General features: G+C 39.8%; 1 protein-coding gene across 2 annotated transcripts in view; it reads left to right on the top strand.

The window, feature by feature from the left end:
* Window positions 1-22,808, top strand: part of GABA-B-R1 (gamma-aminobutyric acid type B receptor subunit 1) — a 195,993-nt gene that overhangs the window by 153,246 nt on the left and 19,939 nt on the right. For both annotated transcript variants that reach the window (XM_028180018.2, XM_089732701.1), the window contains exons 5-10: window positions 5,410-5,626; window positions 11,890-12,058; window positions 15,539-15,654; window positions 16,702-16,829; window positions 19,331-19,472; window positions 21,893-22,043. In XM_028180018.2, the coding sequence (XP_028035819.2) occupies window positions 5,410-5,626; window positions 11,890-12,058; window positions 15,539-15,654; window positions 16,702-16,829; window positions 19,331-19,472; window positions 21,893-22,043 (923 nt within the window). The remainder of the gene's footprint in view (window positions 1-5,409; window positions 5,627-11,889; window positions 12,059-15,538; window positions 15,655-16,701; window positions 16,830-19,330; window positions 19,473-21,892; window positions 22,044-22,808) is intronic.

Below are 22,808 nucleotides of genomic sequence, written 5' to 3'. Positions count from 1 at the left end.
GTCGTGGAGATCCACATTCCTAAGGAACCAAGGCGCTCCGACGGCTATCCTGCAGAATCGTGATTGAATAACCTGAAGGGATTTCAAGTGGGTGCGGGCTGCGTGAGCGAACACTACGCTTGCATACGTCATGACGGGGCGTATACAAGTTTTGTAGAGAGTTACCTTATTACGGAGGGACAGTTTGCTTCGACTACAAAGCATTGGATAGAGTCGTCCTAGAATAAACGCGGCGCGGTCGCGTACCGTTTTTATATGGGGACGGAATGTCATCCCTCTGTCGAGGGTGACGTCTAGATATTTGACCTTCGAGACCCACGGAATGGGCTGGCCAAAGAGAGTGATGGGACTAACGGCGGAGGTGTTTGCGCGCCTACTACGGAGTGGGATGCTCGAAGTGATGTTCGGAGGGCGACCCCTTTTGAAGAGCACCGCTGCGCTTTTCGTGGGGTTAATGTCTATTCGCCACTTCCGGAACCACTGTCCCATGGTGGCTACTGGGATCTGGAGTCGCCGATGAAGCAGCGACATCTTCCTACACGAGTAGTAGATAGCCGTGTCATCGGCGAAGAGCGCTAGATGGGTCTCCGGAGACCGGGGTATATCATTGATATACAAACTAAATAATAACGGGGAGAGCGCGGAGCCTTGCGGGACTCCGGCGGTCAGTTGACGGGGACGAGAACGAGTTCCCTCTACTCGATATCGAAACGAACGGTTCGACAAGAAGTCTCGTATGATGAGCACGAGTCTGTCTGGCACTCCCATGTTGTACAGTTTATAAATTAAACCGTTGTGCCAGACTTTGTCGAACGCCTTCGCGATGTCGAAGAAGAGGGCGCCGGTCGGGATTTGTTTACGCCTATTTAGTCCTATCAGAATGTGCTCCGTGAGGCGGTGCACTTGTTGTACGCACGAGTGTTTAGAGCGGAATCCGAACTGTTCGTCTATGAGAATTTTGTTCGCGGTAACAAAATCCCAGAGGCGTTTCCTAAGGAGCCGTTCGTAAATTTTTCCTATCGTCGAGAGGAGACTAATCGGACGGTAACTGGAAGTTTCGTTTGTCGGTTTGCCCGGCTTATGTATACCGATAACGTCCGCTTCTTTCCACACCGCGGGAAAGATGCAGTGCGTCATAGCGGCATTTAAAATTGTAGCCAACATTGCTATCAGTTGGACTGGCAAGAGTTTTAGCGCGCGGTTGTGGATGCCGTCGGAGCCGGGTGCCTTCCTAGGTTGTAGGTTGTGGATCGCGTCTCTAACTTCGTCAGTGGTAATGGGGGGTAACGCGTCCGAGGGCGGCAGGGAAGCTCTGCGATCGACCTCCCTGTCGACTAACTCGGTGTGTTCGGGGTCCGCGTGTTGAGTGCTGGTGGTGCACTGCTCTTGCAGTGCATCGGCCAGCAGCTCAGCCTTGTCATCGTCATCGAATGCCGGTGGTTGGCCTGAAGGGCGTACGAGGGGAGGCATAGTAGCGGTAGTTTCGGATTTGAGAGTCCTAGCTAGTCGCCAGTATACTTGGTGGGAGGGCGCGAGTTGTTCTAAATAACTATGCCAATTATCGTTACGCGCGTCGCTTAAGCGGGAGTGGACTTCGCGTTGTAGACGACGCATCCGAATCCGGTTTGAATGCGTGGGAAGACGATCGTAGGCCCGGATTGCCGCGTTCCTAACTCTTAAGAGATTCCTAAGATCGGGGGACAGTCTGATGCGGTGGAAGCTGTCCTCCACATCGACTTCTTTTGAAGATCTAATGATCGCGGAAGAGATGTGATCGGTAATCATGTTTATGGATTCGACGGTGTCCTCGGGGGATGGATTCGAATCCGGGCCGCAAGGGAGGATTGGCGGAGCGGCGTCGGCTAGGCACGTGCCCAGCTTATTCCAATCCACCATGGTCCTCGTAACAGTGACTGGGTTGTGAGGGCGACCGAGCTGCATAACGACAGGTCGGTGGTCTGAGTCGAGCTCTGACATTGCTTCGATGGAACGTAAGCGCAGAGTTACGTTCCTAAGCAATGCCAGGTCTATAGTGCTCGGACGGAGCGCGATGTTATACGGATAACATGTTGGAGTTGGGGGACCGACTATTTCAAAGGTGAGGTCGTCTATAAACGCGTCGAGACGCCTACCGTTGACGTTTGTACGATGGCAGTTCCACCTAGTGTGGTGGCAATTTAGATCGCCTGCCAGGATGACAGTCTCCCATGCCGAACAGTGACTCGATGTCACTGCTCAGAAGGGGCTTGTCCGGGGGGAGATAAACGGATGCGATGACGATCGGCTGGTGTCCCGTCAGCGAGATACGGCACACTGACGCCTCGATATGTAAGAGCGAGGGAGTATCGAGAGGGACAACGTGCAGGGCCCGTCTATAGTAAATGGCAGTCCCGCCTTTGGAGGCGGTGAGTCTGTCATTCCTAACCATGACGTAGTTCGCGACTTTCGGGTCGCGACGCGAGGGCTTCAGACAGGTTTCCTGCACTAATAGAATATCTACAAGATTATCGCGGAGGAATTCAAAAATTTGATCGCGTTGCCGCGCGATTCCGTTAGCATTATAGAATGCTAACGTAAGGGAATACGGTTTTTCTCTACCTTTTTGCGCCATTGATTATCGGTAAAGATTTTATAACGTACGCGACACGGACTCGTAGACGTCCATGTGATCGAAAGCGGCCGCGAGCCGCTGTTCGGGGGTTACCGACCTACGTATCGCGTCTGCGAACGATCGCAGACGGTCGAAGTTGACTGCGGTGACGAAGTCACGCACGAGCGCGAAGTCGTTGACGGCAGAGGGTTGCGGGGGACGGAACGCGGGCGCGGGGCGAGGTGCGAGCAGGGGCTGGGGCGCGGGGCGTGTCACGAGCGGGGGCGGGGGTGCGGTTTCCGTTCCCGCCTTCGTATACGGCAGCGGTTTTTTCCACGCCGACACCGTGGGAACTGCAGCCGGCACGAAGGCGGGTTTCGGCACTGAAGGCGCCGAAGTCTTTGGGCCGACGGTTCGGGGGGCTGGGTGGGTCGGACGTTTTCGCGGAGCCCTAGGACATCCACGGTAGTTCGCGGGGTGCCCTTGCTTAAGGCATAGGACACAGCTTGGAGGTTCGGTCGCGGTTTCCCTAACACGCGAGCAATCTAGTGTGGCGTGGTCGCCGAGGCACTTTACGCAGCGGGGGCGCGCGTGGCAATTACGAGCCGAGTGGCCGTAAAGCTGACATCTGTAGCACTGCCCGGGAGTGCCACGTTTATGGGGGGCTTCGATGGAGACCCCGGATAGGCCGCAGACTGTCGAGAGGCATGAGATCTTTTTCTTGGCCTCCGGGGTTGGCTCCAACGCGACGAGTATCATGTTGTAGGGCTGCTTGCCCCGCCCGCTGTCCATCCGATGCACACTAACTATAGGGAGTGCCTGAGCGATCAGGTCCTCCTTAACGTAGTCTATGTCTAGCTCTTTCGGTACTCCGCGTATTACTACACGGAGCTCGCGGTCCTCCTGAAGAGCATAGGTGTGGAAACCTATGTTCTCCTTTCGGAGGTATGCTGAGAGGGCCCTATGGTCGCCCGGCGTTGCGACCTTGATCTGAATCCCATGCGCGACGTTACGCGCATGGGTGTAGTTGATTTTATTTGCCTGAAGGGCCTGGGAAACGCGGTTCCACGCAGTTTTTTCCTGGAGAATCAGCGGGGGCGGGGCAGCTGCTTTAGGAGCGGGCGCGGGCTTGGGACGCGGCGGCGGGGTTACGCGGCGAGCGGAGTCCGACTCCGGTGTCACGACTACCTGCGGGCGGGAGGCGGTCGCGGATTTTGTCTGCTTCGTCGTGGAGCTCCGGGACTCCACGGCGCGAGTACGCTTTTTACCGCGCGTTACGGTTTGGAACCCATCCGAAGTTCCAGGCTGAGGGCTTGACGCGGATTCGAAATCCATCTCCGATTCGGTATCGGAGCCTGAACTCGAAACGATCGAGGTCGCGACGGACGAGACGCGCGATGACGTAGTCGACGCGGGCGCGGGGTTGGGGGTAGCGCTAGGCGCTTCATGAGTCGCATCGTCGGAACGTGCGCTCGAACTTAACGCGGCGGCGGGGGGCGCGCGGCGTGCCTCCGAGGCACGTTTGAAATACGCGGCGACGGACGCGGGGGGGGAGGGATTGCCACGGGCGGCCCTATACTCTAAGTACTCGGCCCTAATTGACGGGTACCTATCCCGGAGGAACCCGACAATATCCCTAACATCTTCTTGCTCCATTTCTTCGGTCTTCTTGCCCGGGGGGGGCGGCCCCGGGACTTTTGTTGAACTCGCCGAAAGGCGAGGCCCCGGATAGGATTTGTAACCCCCCTGTGCTGCAGGACAGCAAGGAGCAGGGGGGGGGGGAATGCCTATGCCGTGAAAACGGCAATCGGCGGGGAAAAGGAAAGGAACCCGCTCGGGCTGTATAGTGCTACAGCAGGCAGAATCGCGAGCGGGGGTCTAGTCTTGAAAAAGACTGTTGTTTTGGGAAGGGTTAGGAAATCGCTAGCCTGTGAGTGACCAGGAAGCCTGAACGTAGCGATTGGTTTTGCCTTGAAAAAGGCAGTTGGTAAGGGTGGGTTCGCGGTTACAAAACTTTAGCGCACAAAAATGGACTCCGAGACGCAAATCGCAAGCGACCAACGGATCGGCACGTCCGCACTACCGAATTGTACGCACGATGTATTCACGGTCACTACACTGTCGAGCACAACTGTGAGTTCAGAGACGCAGCTCGCAAGCGGGCCACGGATCGGAAAGCACGTCCGCGCACGACCGAGTCGTGAGCGAGAATGAATGTGTTCAATTACTACCTGCTCATAGATTTAAGAAAACTGTTAAGGAACGTTTGTACATCAAGGCATATTATAAAGTTAAGGATTATTTACTAGATGGCACTACGTGGGAATGAGGCGCTCGCTCCTGGCCTTTTCATTTTTTATTATTATTAATTTTTTTTTAATTGTGTTTTTTGACTTGTTTTTTCTTATAGTGTAAATATTTTTATTTATTTAAAAAAAAGAAAATATTTGAGAAAATACAAAAAACAAAAAAAAAACCCGCTGAGTTTGTTTCGCCGGTTCTTCTCAGGACTGTGGCTTTTTTTGGAGCCGGTGGTAGAGTTAACATTGTTATTTGTTTTTTGACATTCAATAAGTGTGTCATACTGACATCTAAGTTGAAATAAATGATTTTGAATTTGAATTTGAATAAGATTTAATTACTTTTGTGAGCCTACATACATAGGTTTGAGGTTTTGACCTCATGTCTCAAGTTAAGCCGCGGTATTTACGCCGTAATGTCTATAGGTTCCGGTAAATAGTTAACATCAGGGCGCCATGATCTCATTCGCTTATATAGGCGTGCAAAAAAAAGTTTAGTAAATGGTGAGTATTTTTCAGACTGTCGAAGATTTGGAGGCTCACTGCAAGAAGGCCGGGATCGAAATCGTAACCCGCCAATCGTTTCTATCAGACCCAGCAGACGCCGTGAGGAATCTTCGTCGTCAAGATGCGAGAGTGATCGTCGGCCTGTTCTACGTAGTAGCAGCCAGGAGAGTACTCTGTGAAGTATACAAGCATAGACTATACGGAAAATCCTACGTGTGGTTCTTTATAGGTAAGCTTCATACTATTTTATTTTCAAAATCATATTTGAGTGGTAAAATTGACAAGTAATCTGTGAAACTCGACATGCTTAACATTTTGATAACACACCACAAAATTATCCCGCATTGTAATTGTAATAATAATATTTACACCCATTAAAATAAGGAATGTGTACATCAGAGGAATTGTGAAAATAGCCGCGGTGATTGATAAATTAAAAAGCGGACGGTTAGCGTAGCATGGACATGTGATGCGTAGAGAGGAGATGCATGTGACTAGGAGATGCATCGAAATGGTATTGCAAGGTAGAAGGGGATGAGGTCGACCGAAGAAGACATGGATGGAGTGTGTGAATAACGATATGAGAGAAAGAGGAGTGAGTGTTGAGATGACGGCTGATCGAGGAGAATAGAACAAGAAGATTTGCCGTGCTGACCCCGCCTAGTAGGATAAGGTAGAAAAAAAAAAAAAAAAAACAAAGAAGAATAATATTTAGACCCATTACAGGTTAAAGAGATATATAAACCGTACGCAATCTACACCATTTTCCAGGCTCTCTTTAATTTTAAACAAAATTAAAAGTCAGCGCTTGTTCTCTGAAAGAATAAACAATGAAAAAAGTTATGCTTATTTATTACGTGACTGTGAAGTTTAATACACATTTTCAATCCTTGTGGAATTCTCTAAGGAAAACTAAGATCGTGGTCACCCTCTAAATAGCATTATCCTAAGTACGCGATAATCTCAGCTTCGATTTCTGACACCTAAACAACAGATTGTCCCTTTTTCGGTGTGTCCTATGCACACACAATTTGTAGACCGCAATGGCGTATATGTAATTTCATAAAACATCTGCCCTTCATCGAGGTCGGTGACACTGCAAAACGCTGTCGTTTATCGGGCTGGCAGACGGTGAAATATGAATCCGCTTATTGCCTGCTCAACTCTTACATATGAGGACAATTTAAAACAAAACCCCATTCAAATGAATAATTACGAGCGAAATAAGAAACCTTCATAAATAAACAAGGATTGTAGAAAAAATAACGTTAGGCTAAAACATTCGCGACTACTTGGAAATGAAGAAGGCTTAGCCGATATTTATGGAAAACGGTAAAGAAATATGAAGCTAGCTTGAAACGTTTATTGTTGACATGTTTGTTATTAAAATTATTGTGCACACTGGGCTTAAACCACTCATCCTTCCGAATTTTAATGAAAAAATAAAACATTGACGCGAAATTGAGAGATCTACATAAATACAGGTAAAAAATAGTAACTTTTTATTATTAGGAACAACATTTTTATCATTCAGAAACTAACAGCCGAAACGTCAAAAATTTGTTAAATAAAATATTAAACCCTAGTTTAAATTGTAAGAGTTGCTTTAAGTATACCTAAGACTTGCAATTACCACAAAGAATCATGTCGATATTAATAAGTAAAGATAATATAATATGAATTAAACATTATCTAAGAAATGTTTTCGAAAAGCCAAAAATAATGAAGAAAAATGCAGTCAGTCATCAAGCAACACTTAGTCAAATTGTTGTTAACTTGGCTTCACACTTTGTTTCGTAGTTCTTTGTATTTATATAAATGAGTCTCAATGGTCTGACTGAGATATTTATTAATGATTTTCCCGGATGAACTCTCCCGGGAGAAACCACGGCGCGTGACAGTAATGGAACAAAGAAAAAATCCTGAGAAAAAGTGGGGAATTCTAGTTCAGAGACGGCAACGACGCTCGGGAGTCTTATAAAACAAAAGCAGAAATATTTGCATTGTTTCGTCCATACATTAACTATGTAGTTGGCTTAGATGTTACAAATTTTGTGTCTTTATGTTTTTTATGTAAATTCCTTGAATCGTACGCCTTGGCACTTTTTGCACTTAATATTTCTAGACATGGTAACTGTCATCATAGAGACATAGATGTGTTTAATTAGTTAATTACTAAAAATCAAATGCTTCGTTTATGAAAGTGAATATTTAAGCAAATTCTATTTGAAACATTTACAAGAAGATTATCAGAGAATTAATATTAACGTGAGATTTCGCTTAAGGGACTCCTTAATATATACATAGTTGGATAGTCCCCAAGTCCGTATGTGACTTTTACAACTGTACCTTTTACAGTATCCCGAGATATCGAAATTGGCCTTAAACCAAGACAGCATATTACGTTAGAAAAACAAATTATTCGGGTCACGATTATTTTCTTTCCTTTTCCTTTAGCTGAAGGCTTATACATTTTTGAGCACGAATGATCAAAACATGAATAAATATCAGACCTTAAAAATACTGACAGACACTTCATTCTGCAACCAATCTGTTTATTCGATTCATCATCATACATTTAAATATTTTGATTGATGTGAACAACTACAGTACCGTTATGTTAATAACCAGCTACGTCAGCATGTTTCCTCATTATTATTTATAACATTCCATCAATTTCTTGTGTTATTTTAGTAACAAAGCATGGTGTTGGGGTGCTGGAGCCTTCAGAGTCTACCGACGTATTCTTCGTCCACCTTGTGTCTTCTTTACGTAAAAAGACGAATACCTAACGATCGAACCGCACCTCGCATTGTCATTAATTGTCTTATAAAATTCTATAGCATGACCAAACACCTATAATTGATGTTGAAAACAAAGTTTAGAAACCTTAATTATTTTACCTTTTTCTAATCGCAGAATTGGAAAATCTTACACATCACAATTTATCAAATCGTTTGTTTTAATAAATAGTTCAATTGCTTTGATAGTTGATAAGGCATGGTTCCCTGCACAAAACATCTGTACCTTTGTTCTATTCTTTGATCTTTTCTGTAACATTGATCCAATATTAAAATCCGTTTTTATAAATAATATCGTGGATTACGTTTGTAAGAAACGTCAGTGTCACCGTCTTCTGAAATGATTGTCATACATACGATGACAGTTACGATTGTTTTTTTGCTATATAAGTCGTCTTCTTATGGCCACAAATCATTGTGCTGTGGTCGGATCTGCGGTTTTCATTAGCGGTTGAACTATCAGTTAACGATAATGGATGTGGTTTGATTACCGTGCTTTATCAGGTTGGCAGTTATTTCGTTAATTGAAGCGGCTCATTAACTTTATGAATTGTTTGGGCTTGTATTTTTAAGATAAAATAGCACACGGTGCATCTGGACACATGATTACCGGAGTTCAAATCCCAAATACAAATATTTTCACTCATCTAGGGATATTTGACTATAGTTTCAACAGCTGCGGCAGAATTAAGCGGGACGATGATGATATCCGTTAATTCTGTACTAGAAAGAAGAAGAACTGCACTAGAAGAAAGTATGGTGAATACATGAAACATGTGGTATATTCAACTGAATTGAAACAAAAATAATCATTCTACAAGCTGATCTTACTTAGCTTGCGAAAAAAATTACGCAGGATGGCACGGTGTTTCTGAAGTAAATCATTAGAGTATTCCGGCTTAAAGAGTGCAAGGTGCCGTACGGTAGAGACAAAATCCCATCTTAAGGGTAGCGGCATTATACTTAGAGATAAGAAAAACAAAATTGATGCGAAATTTTAAGTACGATAATTAATCCGGCTAAATTTAGGAAACGATTAAAATTAACTTTATAACTTGGCTTCAAACATTTTGCTGTTTACGTGTTTGGGTCGCCCAAAAGCATACCTGGACGAGAACAATTTACTGAATTCCCAATTTTGTTAACTCACCCTCGTTAGAAAGGTTGACAATATTTTGCACCTCAGCGTGCCGTGAGTCCCTTCCGTTAAATACGAACTTGTTCTAACTTTTACTTCAAAAGCAATAACGAAAACAGAAGGCCAATAAAGCCTGATTTGGATATTCATGAATCCGTGCAAGGCGTGCGGACTCGCGCTTTGACTATTGTTACGAATGGCGATTGTCTTTTGAATCAATTCTCATTAATGTTCTAAATTTAGGAGCATTTATATTCCGCCTTCGTCTGCCAGCGCTAATTAATGTAGCTATAGCAATTTAGAGACTGCGTTGCTTCCAATGTGGATTCTATTCTCAATTAATACACTACGCCTCCTGTCTGACGGAGTACGCTTTGAGTAATTAATTACGGGGAATAGTGTTATGCTTTTGGATATTATCCGTAAACAAGGACTCAAATTAGTTCGAGATACGCTCTCGAGGTTTACCCAGCTCGGTAGATAGGAGTGTACTCTTGCTGTGCAGTTTTGGCTGGCTGCCAAGGTGAGTTCGGCAGGCTATCAACGTCTGTTCGGCTTCACTGACTGGGACTAAAGTATTTTTCCTACACATCAAAAAGTTATTATTTGCTTCTGTGAATATTACTTCATTTAAAGCAGTGGCGATTGGACTAGATTTAATTCAAGATAACTTTCCTCCACAATACAAGTATTCTCTTTTTTAATTATAATTATTTATCGTATTGTCTCTTTTAACAATGATAAATGGAGGAACAAATTATATCGCCAAATTCATCACAACACGGTAAAAAACTAAATCCCAAGAGCTGAATAACGATGAACAATTGACACCAAAGTGAAATTTACCGCCTAACCTTATACTGAAACTACGCAATTTATATCCCGTGTTTATACAAAGAACGAAAAAAATATGAAAGTTATATTGCTATTCAGAAAAAAACATTTCGCTCAAGTTCCGTGAAAATACGTGGCCGCGAGCCTCGGGCACGCTGTAGCGACACAACAAACACACATTTGTTCGCCTCAGGTCGTACTAACAAACAGGACAAAGGAAATGGATAGAGAAAAGGGGATAAATAATGGTCGAGGGTGAGGCGCCGCTTTGCTGTACGAATAAAACGGAATCATTCCACTTTTACCACGTAATTGGCTTATTAACTGATGTTACTTTTTGACAGTATCTACCTACGTACCATAATTACTCACGATTTGAAAGTGGCATCGAATAAAAAACAGAAAACAGCGAATATAATTACAGAGATGCAAAAATTGTTAACACCGATACTCATCTATAGGTTCGCCTCATTTAGGCGTTCGTTGAAATATGTATTTTTATATTATTGTGTGAAAGATATATCTATATATTAATACGTTAAACAAAAACTTTGTAACCCTTTTTAAAAAAATTGCTCGGACGGAGCAGTATGAAATTTTCCACACTTATAGAGAATATAGAGAAGAAGTGCAGAATGCTAATTTTTTTTTTAAATTATGGATTAGAAATACATTAAATCAATAAGGAAAACATTACACACACTACCATGTATTTGACACACACACACACATATACTCTTTGTTTATTGTCAAACTTTTGTTATTACTAAAAAGTCTGTAGTCAAATTGAGAATAGGTTAGTATTGTTAATCTTTAATATTACAAGTATTTGTCTATAGTGTAGTCTTGGCGAAATCTGTAACAATAGGACCATAATAATGTTGAAACTTATAATTTCAATTAATTATAGTCTAATTTTGACTACTGCGGGACCACTAGTATTCATAGTTTTACAAAAAAAGATTGGGCATAAAGTTTTATGTCACGCTCCATTTAATACAATTACATGCGCAGCAATCTATTCCTACATGCAATGCGTTAATTCACATACGAAGCATCATTAAATATTTTAGAATTGTCCGCGGCGGTTCGAGTGATATGACTATGATGGGGTTCAATTATTGGCCACAATTTCCACGATGAACGATTATCGCTGTGATAGTCCGGAGTAATGTGAGGACAATTGCTGGAGGAAGTATTATCACCCTCGCTGTATCTAAGTCATTTTTGGTTACCTTACCAATCGTCATTACCATATACAGATTTTATTATCAAATAAAGGACGTCTCTCAGTTCGTTTGCGCAACTACGGCAATGAATAAAACCTTCATATTTTTTTATTATGATTTTAATTTTGATGAATATAAATCTCGAGATTAAAGGTCAATGCACACTAAGGTTACACACAGATTTACACTTTTCAAGTCGTTTAATAGATTCTAATTAATAACATTTTTAATTAATACATTTTCGATTTTAATTTTGGACCAAAAACTCAAGTCGAGACTCCAAAAAGAAACTATAGCGAAATTTTTATTTATTAAAGATAGTGCCGCCATTTTTATATATAATAATATTATTCTACTAATATAATTTGAAATTTATAACATAATAATGTAATATGCATTGACGTTTCTGTGTTGGGGAGTTTTATAAATACCAAGAGTCAACCAGAAAGTTATTAAGCCCTAAGTTCTTAATAAAGATCGTTTTTTTTAGGTTGGTATGAGGACAATTGGTTCGAGACGAATCTAGAACGGGAAGGCATCGAATGCACGGTGGAACAGATGAGAGAAGCGGCCGAAGGTCATCTCACAACCGAAGCTCTAATGTGGAATCAAAATGCCAACCAAACTACGATATCCGGAATGACATCTGAAGATTTTAGGTAAGTTTTTGGTTTTGTTGAAGCACCTTATAATTTCCTTATTACTGTTATTATTTGATTTTGATTATCAAGAATAATCTTAAACGTACAAAATGGTGGCAGAGCGTATTGGAAGCCCTCAACGGCGAAGCAGCCATGCGTTCTGGTTTCAAAGATATACCGATGGTGAAATAAGTCGTGATGTCCTAAAGGATAAGACGTCCGGTGCATTCGTATCTAGCGATGCAACGATGTTCGTATCCCGCAGGCGGGTATCAATTTTTTTATTGAAATACCTACTTAACAAATGTTCACGATCGACTTCTATGGTGAAGGAATAACATCGTGTAATAATAATCAAGCCCGCAGGTGGTAAGACCTCTTGTGAGTCCTCACGGTTAGGTACCACCACCCCGCCTATTTCTGCCGTGAAGCAGTAATGCGTTTTGGCTTGAAGGGTAGGGCAGCCTCTGTAACTATACTGAGACCTTAGAATATCTTAACACCAGGTGGGCTCTGAGGTTGTCCACCCACGTAAGCAATAAAAAAAAGGGTGCGTGTACTTATGTACGCGCGTAAGAAATTATACTTTTTTTTTTAAATATTAAATAATTAATAATAAATATTTAACGTTAATAATTTAATAATATTTATCATGAATTATGTTAAATAATAATTTTGTCATTTATATTACTAAAACATGAATGCTAATAACACTTTTTTTACGAGTGTACATGCGCGACAGTTCACCTGCGGCTATATTCAGACTCGCCAAGTTACGTCGGTCGTATTTGTAATGAGCGATTTAGTGAGCAACTTCATTTCTGTTAGTTTTGTGTCACGGTGCGCGCAAAGCGAAAAATTTCTTTCACTCTCATCAATTTTTCATAACGCGCCTAAAGAAGTATAACTTCAAAAAAATAATTAAATTCAAGTATGAGATGCCTGTGTAATAAGTTCTCTATACGACGTGCGCACGTCTACTTACTAATGCTATAAAAACTTTTTTACTGTCATCGTCGTGGCCTAAAGATTAAGACGCCCGGTGTACTCGTACCGAGTTATGCGACTGCGCCAGTGTTCGAATGCCGCAGACAAGCACCAACCTTCCTAATGAAATACGTACTTGATTCATATTCACGTTGTGATGTATAGATAAGCTCATAGGGGCTTCAGTAGACCCTGGATAGACCATAAGCTCGTTCACCTTCTAAACAAAAAAATACACATCCAGTATGACAAACTTGAAATCGAGGTATATCTAAAACTTATCCATGTCAAATAAATAATTTGATGCCAATAACATTCCGGAGTGTGCGTTGCGTAATTGGCAACGCACCCGATGTGTTCGTATCGCGGCGCACTTATGCTTAGTTTCAGATCCTTTAGTTATAATCAATTTTTCTGAATAAATACTCAAGCAACACGTGTTCCCGACTGATTTCTGTGATGAAGAAATAACAGGGTGTAACCAAATTTATAGCTTGCATAATAATTGGCAGGAAGTCCTAGAATCGACCACTGACAGTTTTTACTGCCCAGTCCACATCGGCTGTGAAGCAATTTTGATTTCCGATTTGAAGTTTTATATACAATGAAATTTAGACTTATTCGGGTCGCAAAATAGGGGATAGGTATTCACTTGAAATAATAAGAATAACAAAATACAAGCTTAATATAGAATTCCTAATTGTTCAAATACAGACGGCCAAACTTTTCAGTAAACGCGATCAAAATGTCGTCACAGCTGCTGGCCCGCACTAGTGATTTGTAGCGCTATGCTTATAGGCCGATGTTAATGGGTTCCGCTAATCACGTCACACCAGTTGAATTGTAATCTCATTTGACAATACTAAAGGAAACTTTTTTATTGGTGGTAGGACCTCTTGTGAGTCCGCACGGGTAGGTACCACCACCCTGCCTATTTCTACCGTGAAGCAGTAATGCGTTTCGGTTTGAAGGGTGGGGCAGCCGTTGTAACTATACTGAGACCTTAGAACTTATATCTCAAGGTGAGTGGCGCATTTACGTTGTAGATGTCTATGAGCTCCAGTAACCACTTAACACCAGGTGGGCTGTGAGCTCGGCTACCCATCTAAGCAATAAAAAAAAAGAAAAAGAAAAAAGAATGTCAAAAAGAGGAAGTCGCGTAATGTTATCAGAATTAAACTAACGAAAAATCGCACCGCATTTGTCAAACGCGATTCAGAGAGTCCAAACGATAAGGCGGAAACGGTTGCTATTTGAGGCCAGGCTATCTCGAGCCCCGGTTAACCCGGATAAGAATAATCCGTTCGGATCCCTAAGCAACTCGGCTTACTTTGGTACTCCTCTCGTACAATACATTGCTGGTATCTGTGATTTTACAAATCCTTCAGCAGAATCTTAGCCTTTTTTAAGTATTGTGTTTTAAAACTGCCTTAAACTGAAGAAGAACGTCGATTTCTTGAAGCCTAGCGCGCTATCTACCGTAAGTTGATGGTACTATGAGAGACACTTCTGTAATGCCAACAGCAACTGTTCCAAATAACATCACAACCGGATTTACGAGCCCATATAGAACAGACGCCTACATATGTCCGTCCAGCAGTGGACGACTGTGGGCTGATGATGATGATGATGATAATGATAGAACAGACAGAGATACAAACGAATATAAATTTTTATTTGTCTAGATAGTAATTTATCCGTGCCGTAATCAGTGCACAATTCGTGTGCCATTTCGGTGATTTCAAGGGCCCCGAGAGACCCCGACCTAGAAATGGCCTTTATAACCGTTAATATGTGATTTATTGGCCAATTGCCCTCGGTTGACACAATGTGCCGATCTAGTCATTCATTCGAGGTTAACGGGATATCAAAATGTTATCGAAACTGCGTCATGACTAAGAAAGAATTCAAATTTTAGTAAAAAAAAAGGTAATTTATTACGTTAATAGGTAAACTGACGGCTTACCTGATATTAAATGGTTACTGGAGGACATTTAGCTCGAGATATGAGTTCGAGATCTTAATTGTATTACTTAATAGACGTCTGATCCTTTAAAGGAAAGATATAGCTGCTTGGAGCCAAAAACAACCAAAATGGTGTTTGGTACCTAGCCGTGTAGGCTCACGATATACTACCATCAACAAACGTTACAACTTTAACATTAACGCTTTTATTTTTATTTTTATTTTTAATGACTTTTTTTCTTACTTATTCTAATAACCTCGAAGGGTTAAACTAGTTAGATTCACAGAACTAGTAAATGAGCTCACCTGACGACGCTATAAACACTAACCTTAGCAAGAGCAGTGCTTCGCATAATCTAGCACTGGATCGGAACGTGACCTACTGAGAAGATCCGGCGAGAAATTCAGTGGGCTTTCGATGACTAAAACAGTAATAGAGTAGTACTAAGCATTATTCACATTTTCATTTTTCATAAAAATCAGATTCCCTTAAGAATTTTGTTGCAACTGGAATTTTAAGTTTCTTAATGCCATTATTGTTGTCAGGTCAAGATTAAATGAGGCACTCCGCGAAGCTGGCTACGACATCGATGGAGAACGGTATCCGGAAGGCTACCAAGAGGCACCCTTGGCTTATGACGCAGTCTGGTCTGTTGCTCTGGGTAATAATTTTACTATATTTATTGTTTACATCAAAACTAGAACTTGATTTCTACCACGAAAGAAAGGTACCACCACTCTAACTGTTTCTGCTGCCTAGCAGTAATTCGTACCGTTTTAATGAGACAAATTAAATTTATACCTAACGTCTCAATGTAAGCTCATATTTGAACAAAAATAATACGTTTCATTTTACGCTATATTTTAAGGTATTACTATTTCTACGTCATGTCTCAAAGTAAAAAGCGGCATTTAGGATGCTCCAGGATTCAGGTGGGGAAAGAGCTAGCCTATCGTAAATAATAAAAATGCCGATCGAACAATGTTACTAATAACATTGTATTAATAGAAAATCACCGTTATTTTCAGTAAATAAGGCCACTCAATACAAGATTTCCTGGAAGATATCGCTTTAAGCTATAAGATAACACTCGTTCATTATTAAATCGCATAATAAACTTTTTGCTTGTGGTGCTGAATAAAGTTTAATATTTTCTATTCTAATTCTATTCTATTCTAAATTCTTGGTAAAATTAAATGAAATACTACTCAGAAAACTTCTAGGAACAAAATTACTTCGAGAAAGCTCTCTCTCCTAAATAATCTAATTAATAAGTATTCGAAGCGAAAAATAATTCTTCTGTTTTACTTGTCAAAATTATAGTCATTCGTCATTCAATTATATCAACAATATCAATTATAGTCAACTTAAGAAAAAAATGTAAATGAACCAACACTGTGTTCTGATTATATAACAGTTGATTTGGCTAATGTAACAGAAGATTTTAAAATAGATTAAAAATGTTTGTTGGACGACTGTATCAGTACAAGGAATATTTCAATTTAAGATCGCAACAAACATCACAATGGTTACGTTTAACTCTAAATTTGTATTAATTTTGAATTCATTAACAATGTAATATATGCATTTTTATCACTAATCGAAACTACATGAAAAATGTTTCTACTCCTCTAAGATCCTACTCCCATTTCTTTAAAAACGACTCCAAAGATCAATTAACAAACGTGATAAAATAATCGAATTTTAGCTTTCAATAAAACAATGGAGAAACTGCAGAAGAGCGGTTTGAGTTTGAAGAATTTCACGTACACAAACAAGAAAATAGCTGATGACATTTACGAAGCCATAAATTCGACGTCGTTCCTTGGTGTTTCGGTGAGTACCGCGTTATCTCTTTACGTCTTCCTACTCTCGCGTGTACTTTTACTAATAAAGATAAACATACAGTGCATGTCAAACTTTTGCCAAAATTAATAAACAGCGTTAGGCGAAACAAATTATGGAATATCGACGCAATAAGAATTTGATTTAGTTTTTACCAAACTATCCAAAATAAAAAAATGTTATGTTTGAAATTTATTAACCAATTCAGAAATTCCTTTAGAAACCACTCAAAACTAGTCTAGGGTAGTTAGCACATCGTTCGTCGTTTCACTATCATCAAAGTTTAGGTGTACCTATAATAAGTATTTCAAATATGTCTCCACGCATATATTTGAAATACTCATTGCTATGTCATTCATTACCTATACAAATAACTTCTGTTTTAATATAATATCAAATGAATCACGTCGTATCATGGAACAGAGCTAGCCTTGTCTAGCTAGTCTTGTCTGTTTCAGCTACAAGTCAACATGGATTGCACGCCCCCCATTTTCTAAGCAGCCACCGACAGCAATGGTGCATTCCGTACAGATATATGTATATGCATACATATACATGTGCATACATATACATATATATAGCATAGTCTCGTAGCATAGTCTTTAATTCCGGTACAAATTAAACTTTGATCTCATGCATCTAAGTGTGCCATGGCAATAACTACGTCATTAACGACATTGGGATATGGACCGCGAATTGTACCTATCTACAAAAACGTAATATGTTAAAAAAAACATTTAACTTTGAAATGTATTTTCACCTAAAGTAAATTAAAAAAAGCGCCCTACATTCTCAAATTTAATAAAGCTCTTTTTCTTGTTCGAGCTTAACGAGTTAAAAATTCATGGAATTCCTGTTAACCTTCTTATCTATGAATTTTAATATTTAATATTTAGATGTTTTTTCTCCGTCAAATTGTTGTTGCCGTTAATATTTTGTTGCGACTGCGAGACCGTTTTGGAGAAATATTTATTACGAGACGAAATAGCAACTAATAAGACGCTTTTTTTAACAAGCCTTTTTGTATGTAACGGAATCTTTGAACAACATTTTCACCAACTTTAATACGTGTGAATGGCTTGAAAATTTGCACACTTATCAAATACCGACGACAATATAGTAATCTTATAACTTCGCTCTAATTTTGTATTGTACCGATGACAATTAAAAAAAAAGGTGAAATTAATTGTCAGTTCGGTTTCCTATTTAAGCGTGTTTTTTGGTTATTAAACTACATATGTTATTATACATTTAAGTACTTTATCAGCTTAGATAGTGGAGCATATTCACTTTTTTTATAAATTTTACTCAGTATGTGTGAACACATTTCATAGACTTTTTTACTTTTATAGAACAAAAGAGTTTGGATGGCATCGATCTCAGGACCGTATTAGTAAAATTCTGACAATCATTTACGCGAGAATGCAAACGGTCTCTTAAGACTTTGAATAAGCACAAAATTTTCTAATGCTGCCCAGCTGTGGTCTCTTTATGAACGCAGTTTTTGTTTTAAGTAATTTGCTCAAAATGTACGTCGTCTGTCTTCGCCGACATAAGAGATTAAAATAGTTGCCACAGTCAACAGAAGGGGTTTGACTCTCTGGTGTTATTTAATTATTTAAGATGATACAACTATGTCCACTTTAATTACTTTACAGGTGGTTGGACCTCTTATGAGGCCGCACGGATAGATACTACCACCCTGCCTATTTCTGCCTGAAGCAATAATGCGTTTCGGTTTGAAGGGTGGGGCAGTCGTTGTAACTATAGGTATACTGAGAACTTAGAACTCATATATGAAGGTTGGTGGCGGCATTTACGTTGTAAATGTCCATGGGCTCCAGTAACTACTTTACACCAGGTGGGCTGTGAGCTCGTCCACCCATCTAAGCAATAAAAAAATAAAAAAAGCTCTCGTGACACCCGTCACTCGCCATTTTAATTAACTCCCATCCAAGATATTTCTTCAGCGTTATATCATATCTTTCTAACGAGATTCAAGGAGAATCCTCTATCGTAATTAGCGTCTTGGAGCGTTTATTACTACTCAGCCTCAAGTAAGCCACATTCTTGTCACCCTTCAAACAATTTAATGAGGATATTAGAAGTTTTGTTTTGTAGCCTTCTAAGCGTGTTTGAATTACTGGCAAGTGCCAACAAATTCTTGATTGGTGAAATGATTGGATATTTAAAAGTCATTCTGATTCCTCGAGTCGCTGTATATTTAAATTGGACTTTTATAAAAAGAAATTCAGTTCTCTATATAAATCGTACTACTGATTTTCATTTAATAATAATAATAATCCTAACCACTGGTTGCTTGTGTCGTAGACACCGCCCTCAGCGGCAATCTATTTTTATATAGTGTTTTAAAAAAATTGTATTTTTAATATATATTTTTAAAAATATTATATAATTAATAAGTTTTGAAAGAAATATAAATAAATAATAATAATAATTACGATTATTAAATAATAAGATTTTGTTCACAGGGATTGGTAGCATTTTCGTCTCAAGGTGATCGCATAGCTCTGACACAAATCGAACAATTAACAGACAATCATTACGTGAAACTTGGATATTATGATACACAAGCAGACAACCTTACTTGGCTAGATCGGGAACGGTGGGTCGGTAAGTACATGTATCATTCATTATAATAATTTAAAAATTCAAATAAATGTAACTAATTGTACTGGTGATAGGACGTCTTTTGCGCCAGCACGGGTAGGTAATCACCGCTCGCGTACCTATTACTATCCTAATCAAAATAACGAGGAAAATTATCTCTTTTTAATCCCTTAAAAAAACTGATTTTACTACACAATGCCGCCTCGTAATGTAACATTATAAGTGACGGCAAGTGTCTGTCTCCATTTTAGTTTAACAAAGAGCTTTACATTCGCACGATTGTCTTCATATATTAGAATAGGTTTTCCCTAATTGCCACACTCCATACTGATGTTTCATCAAATGACTCGCGAGTTATATAACATTACTTCACTGAGACTCCAACAAGATATACAAAGTTTGGACCGATGCATCTTTGCCAAAAATTACTTTCTAAAGTGGTATTAAAAATTAAAAATAGGTCTGAAACTATTTAATGTAAAACCGTCAACATTTCTTAAAGTCCGCGTTTAGCGAAATCCCAATTCTAATTCTAAAAACTAAAGCCTACCATAATACATAATCCCTTTGTATGAATGCAAACATGTAAATCTTTTGATAGCAAAAAAAAACAACCTAAAAAATCTAATATACGTCACGTCATCCAAACCAAATTGGTTATTTCAATATAATTTAAGAAAAGTAAATCAAGCTCCCGCCATCGCCCATCAACGAACATGACTGTGAATAGGTAAAAGAAAATCTCAAATAAATTGTAAGATGCGAATAAAGCATTTTGTTTCATATTTGAATACGCTGTCTTTGTAAACGGGTAAACTCTTTCTTAATTATTATTGGTGTGAGCTGAACGTTCCGAAAAACGTAAACAGGGGGCAGTATTGGTGACTCCTGCGTTCAAGTATGGGTCAATGGTACAGGTATCACTTTCTTCTTGCCCTTATCCCACACTATGTGGGGTCGGCGCAACATGTCCTCTTATTATGGAGATTTGGCACAGTATTACGACCGACCGCTTGCTTTACGCCAACCTTCCTTGGCTGATATCTCCAGTAGTACCTACAACGTAACCTAATACTAACTAAATTTATCTTCAAGGAAATCCAAATTATCATCGTAATCGGTATGTAATAAAAAACCGCTTCGTTTAACTCTCAAACTCTGCCGACTCTGTTGTTATTTATGAAAACAATCCACCTTTAAAAACATTTTGTAAATTTTAATTAATCCACGTTAATGAATCAGGTAACATGAGCAGGGAAGGGGAAGAATAATTGACTAAATTAAAATGAGGTGTTTTTTTTTTCTAATTGCTATATTCTAGGAGAGGTATTAAATTGTAATTTTTTTTTGCACGATTTCGGAGTTCAATGCTTCCAGCCTAGTTCTCTGACTATCTGGGGTTGAGTAGTTACCAGATCAAAATCGTCAAACAAGAACGCATTACTGCTTCAAAGCAAAAGTAGGAGGGTGGTAAATACTTCTTCACTTACGTGACCTCACAATATGTCCTACCACCGGTTACGTTTTGTAACTTTTAATAGGGTTCATTATATTACGCGTCGTTATTCTTTTATCGTGAAAATGGATAATGATTGCGTATATTTATGAATATTAGTTGGGTAACAAATTATTACTCGGAAAAATTGCTTCCAGACAAATTTGAGCCCCAATATAAATCGGTACAAGTACACTGTATGTCTTACCCGTTATGATACGGACTGGTCCAAATGGGCATTTTGCTACGACAGAGCCGCTAAATATTAAAAGGATTTTGTTTATGGAATATTAATTTACAAATGAACGGAAACGATGAATACTATGAAACCATAGTCTCAATTGCGGAAAATCAACGATCGATTGGAAATGCTCTTTTGCCTATTGACGTAGTAAAGGAATGAGTCGTTATCGAAGCCGATAAACATCTTATGTAAACGCCGCTTTGAGACATGAGGTCAAAGTCTCATTGGTATTATATAATGAACGTCCCATCCTCCAAACTGGAAATATTCATTCATTAAGTCACCACGTAAACTAAGTAATTAGGTAAAATTGTGCTTTTAATATTAATATTAGTGCTGAAATGACATTGGACATCAAAATTAAAACGATATCGTAAAACTACTCTCAAAGGTATAATATAACATCAACAGAAAACGATCCAAACACAATAAAGCTTAGAAAGGAATTGATATGATTTCTTTTTTACGAGAATGTAGCTAAAGGGCAAAGTGCGAATACAGTTCCGGTTGCACATAAGAACTAATTTAACCACGTCTTTAAACCAAACCAACAAGAACTCTTGGAAGGAGACCAGTCGAACGGCAATATTGATTTATTCGTAGCACGAAACGACAAATAATAGTTTTACGCGAGCTTTTACGTTCGTCACCAATACATAAAATCAAAGATTTATGTTATGACAGGTGGAAAAGTCCCGCCCGATCGAACTGTGGTCGTCAATGAGCTGCGAACGGTTTCTCTGCCGCTTTTCGCGTGTATGACGGCCCTCTGCATCGCTGGAATATTGGCAGCCATAGCTCTTATCGTATTTAATATAATGCATAGACACAGAAGGTAAGGTCATATTTTGTTTAAAGGACCCCTTGTCAACGTCAGCCCCGGGTGACAGAATACGAGTCCGAACGTTCGCTGATATCGACAGGGGTCTGGTAAATCAATTAGGGCAATTTATGATACGCTGGATCGGTTTTAAATCGTAAACGCGTTTGATGTTTCAGCGCGTTAATTCTTGATTCACATCATGAGCATGCTTGTTTTATTACTAAAATCATAAATTACTCATTTTCTTTAACATAAAGTGCTCAGCAAGTTGGTAGTGCACTTATTTAGTCAACATAAATTGTGTTTAGATCACATTAAAGCAAGGTTTAGGAAAATGACTTAATACAGTCAAATAACTAATAACGTATTTAAATTCGTGAATTCATAATATACATTTCTATGAAGCCGAGCTTTCCACATTTTATTGCCAGATGTCGTTCATGATACTCAAATAATTTAAATTCTACCCTCTTCAATTTCATTGCGTTACTCGTAAAAACAAGGGCTCCAACGCAATGTTTTTGTAAAACATTGTATTTGCAAATTCGTGATATATCATCGCAAAATTGGCAACAGTCCTTGTGCTTTCAATACAGTATCGGTGCGATCCATCAATGGCTTCCATTTATCAGAATCGTAATCCTGTTACTTCTTATTTTATTGCCAGAGAACAGCGTCATAGACATTAAACCCTAGCAGTTTGCGCTCTCGTAACGTTTTTGTTCCAGCTTTATATTCTTAGGGTATCAATAAGCCTGCATTATATTTTTATGTGAA

This window comes from Bombyx mandarina, chromosome 15 (genome assembly GCF_030267445.1).
Source record: "Bombyx mandarina strain Sakado chromosome 15, ASM3026744v2".
NCBI lineage: Eukaryota > Metazoa > Arthropoda > Insecta > Lepidoptera > Bombycidae > Bombyx > Bombyx mandarina.
This window is presented reverse-complemented; position numbering and strand designations above follow the sequence as displayed.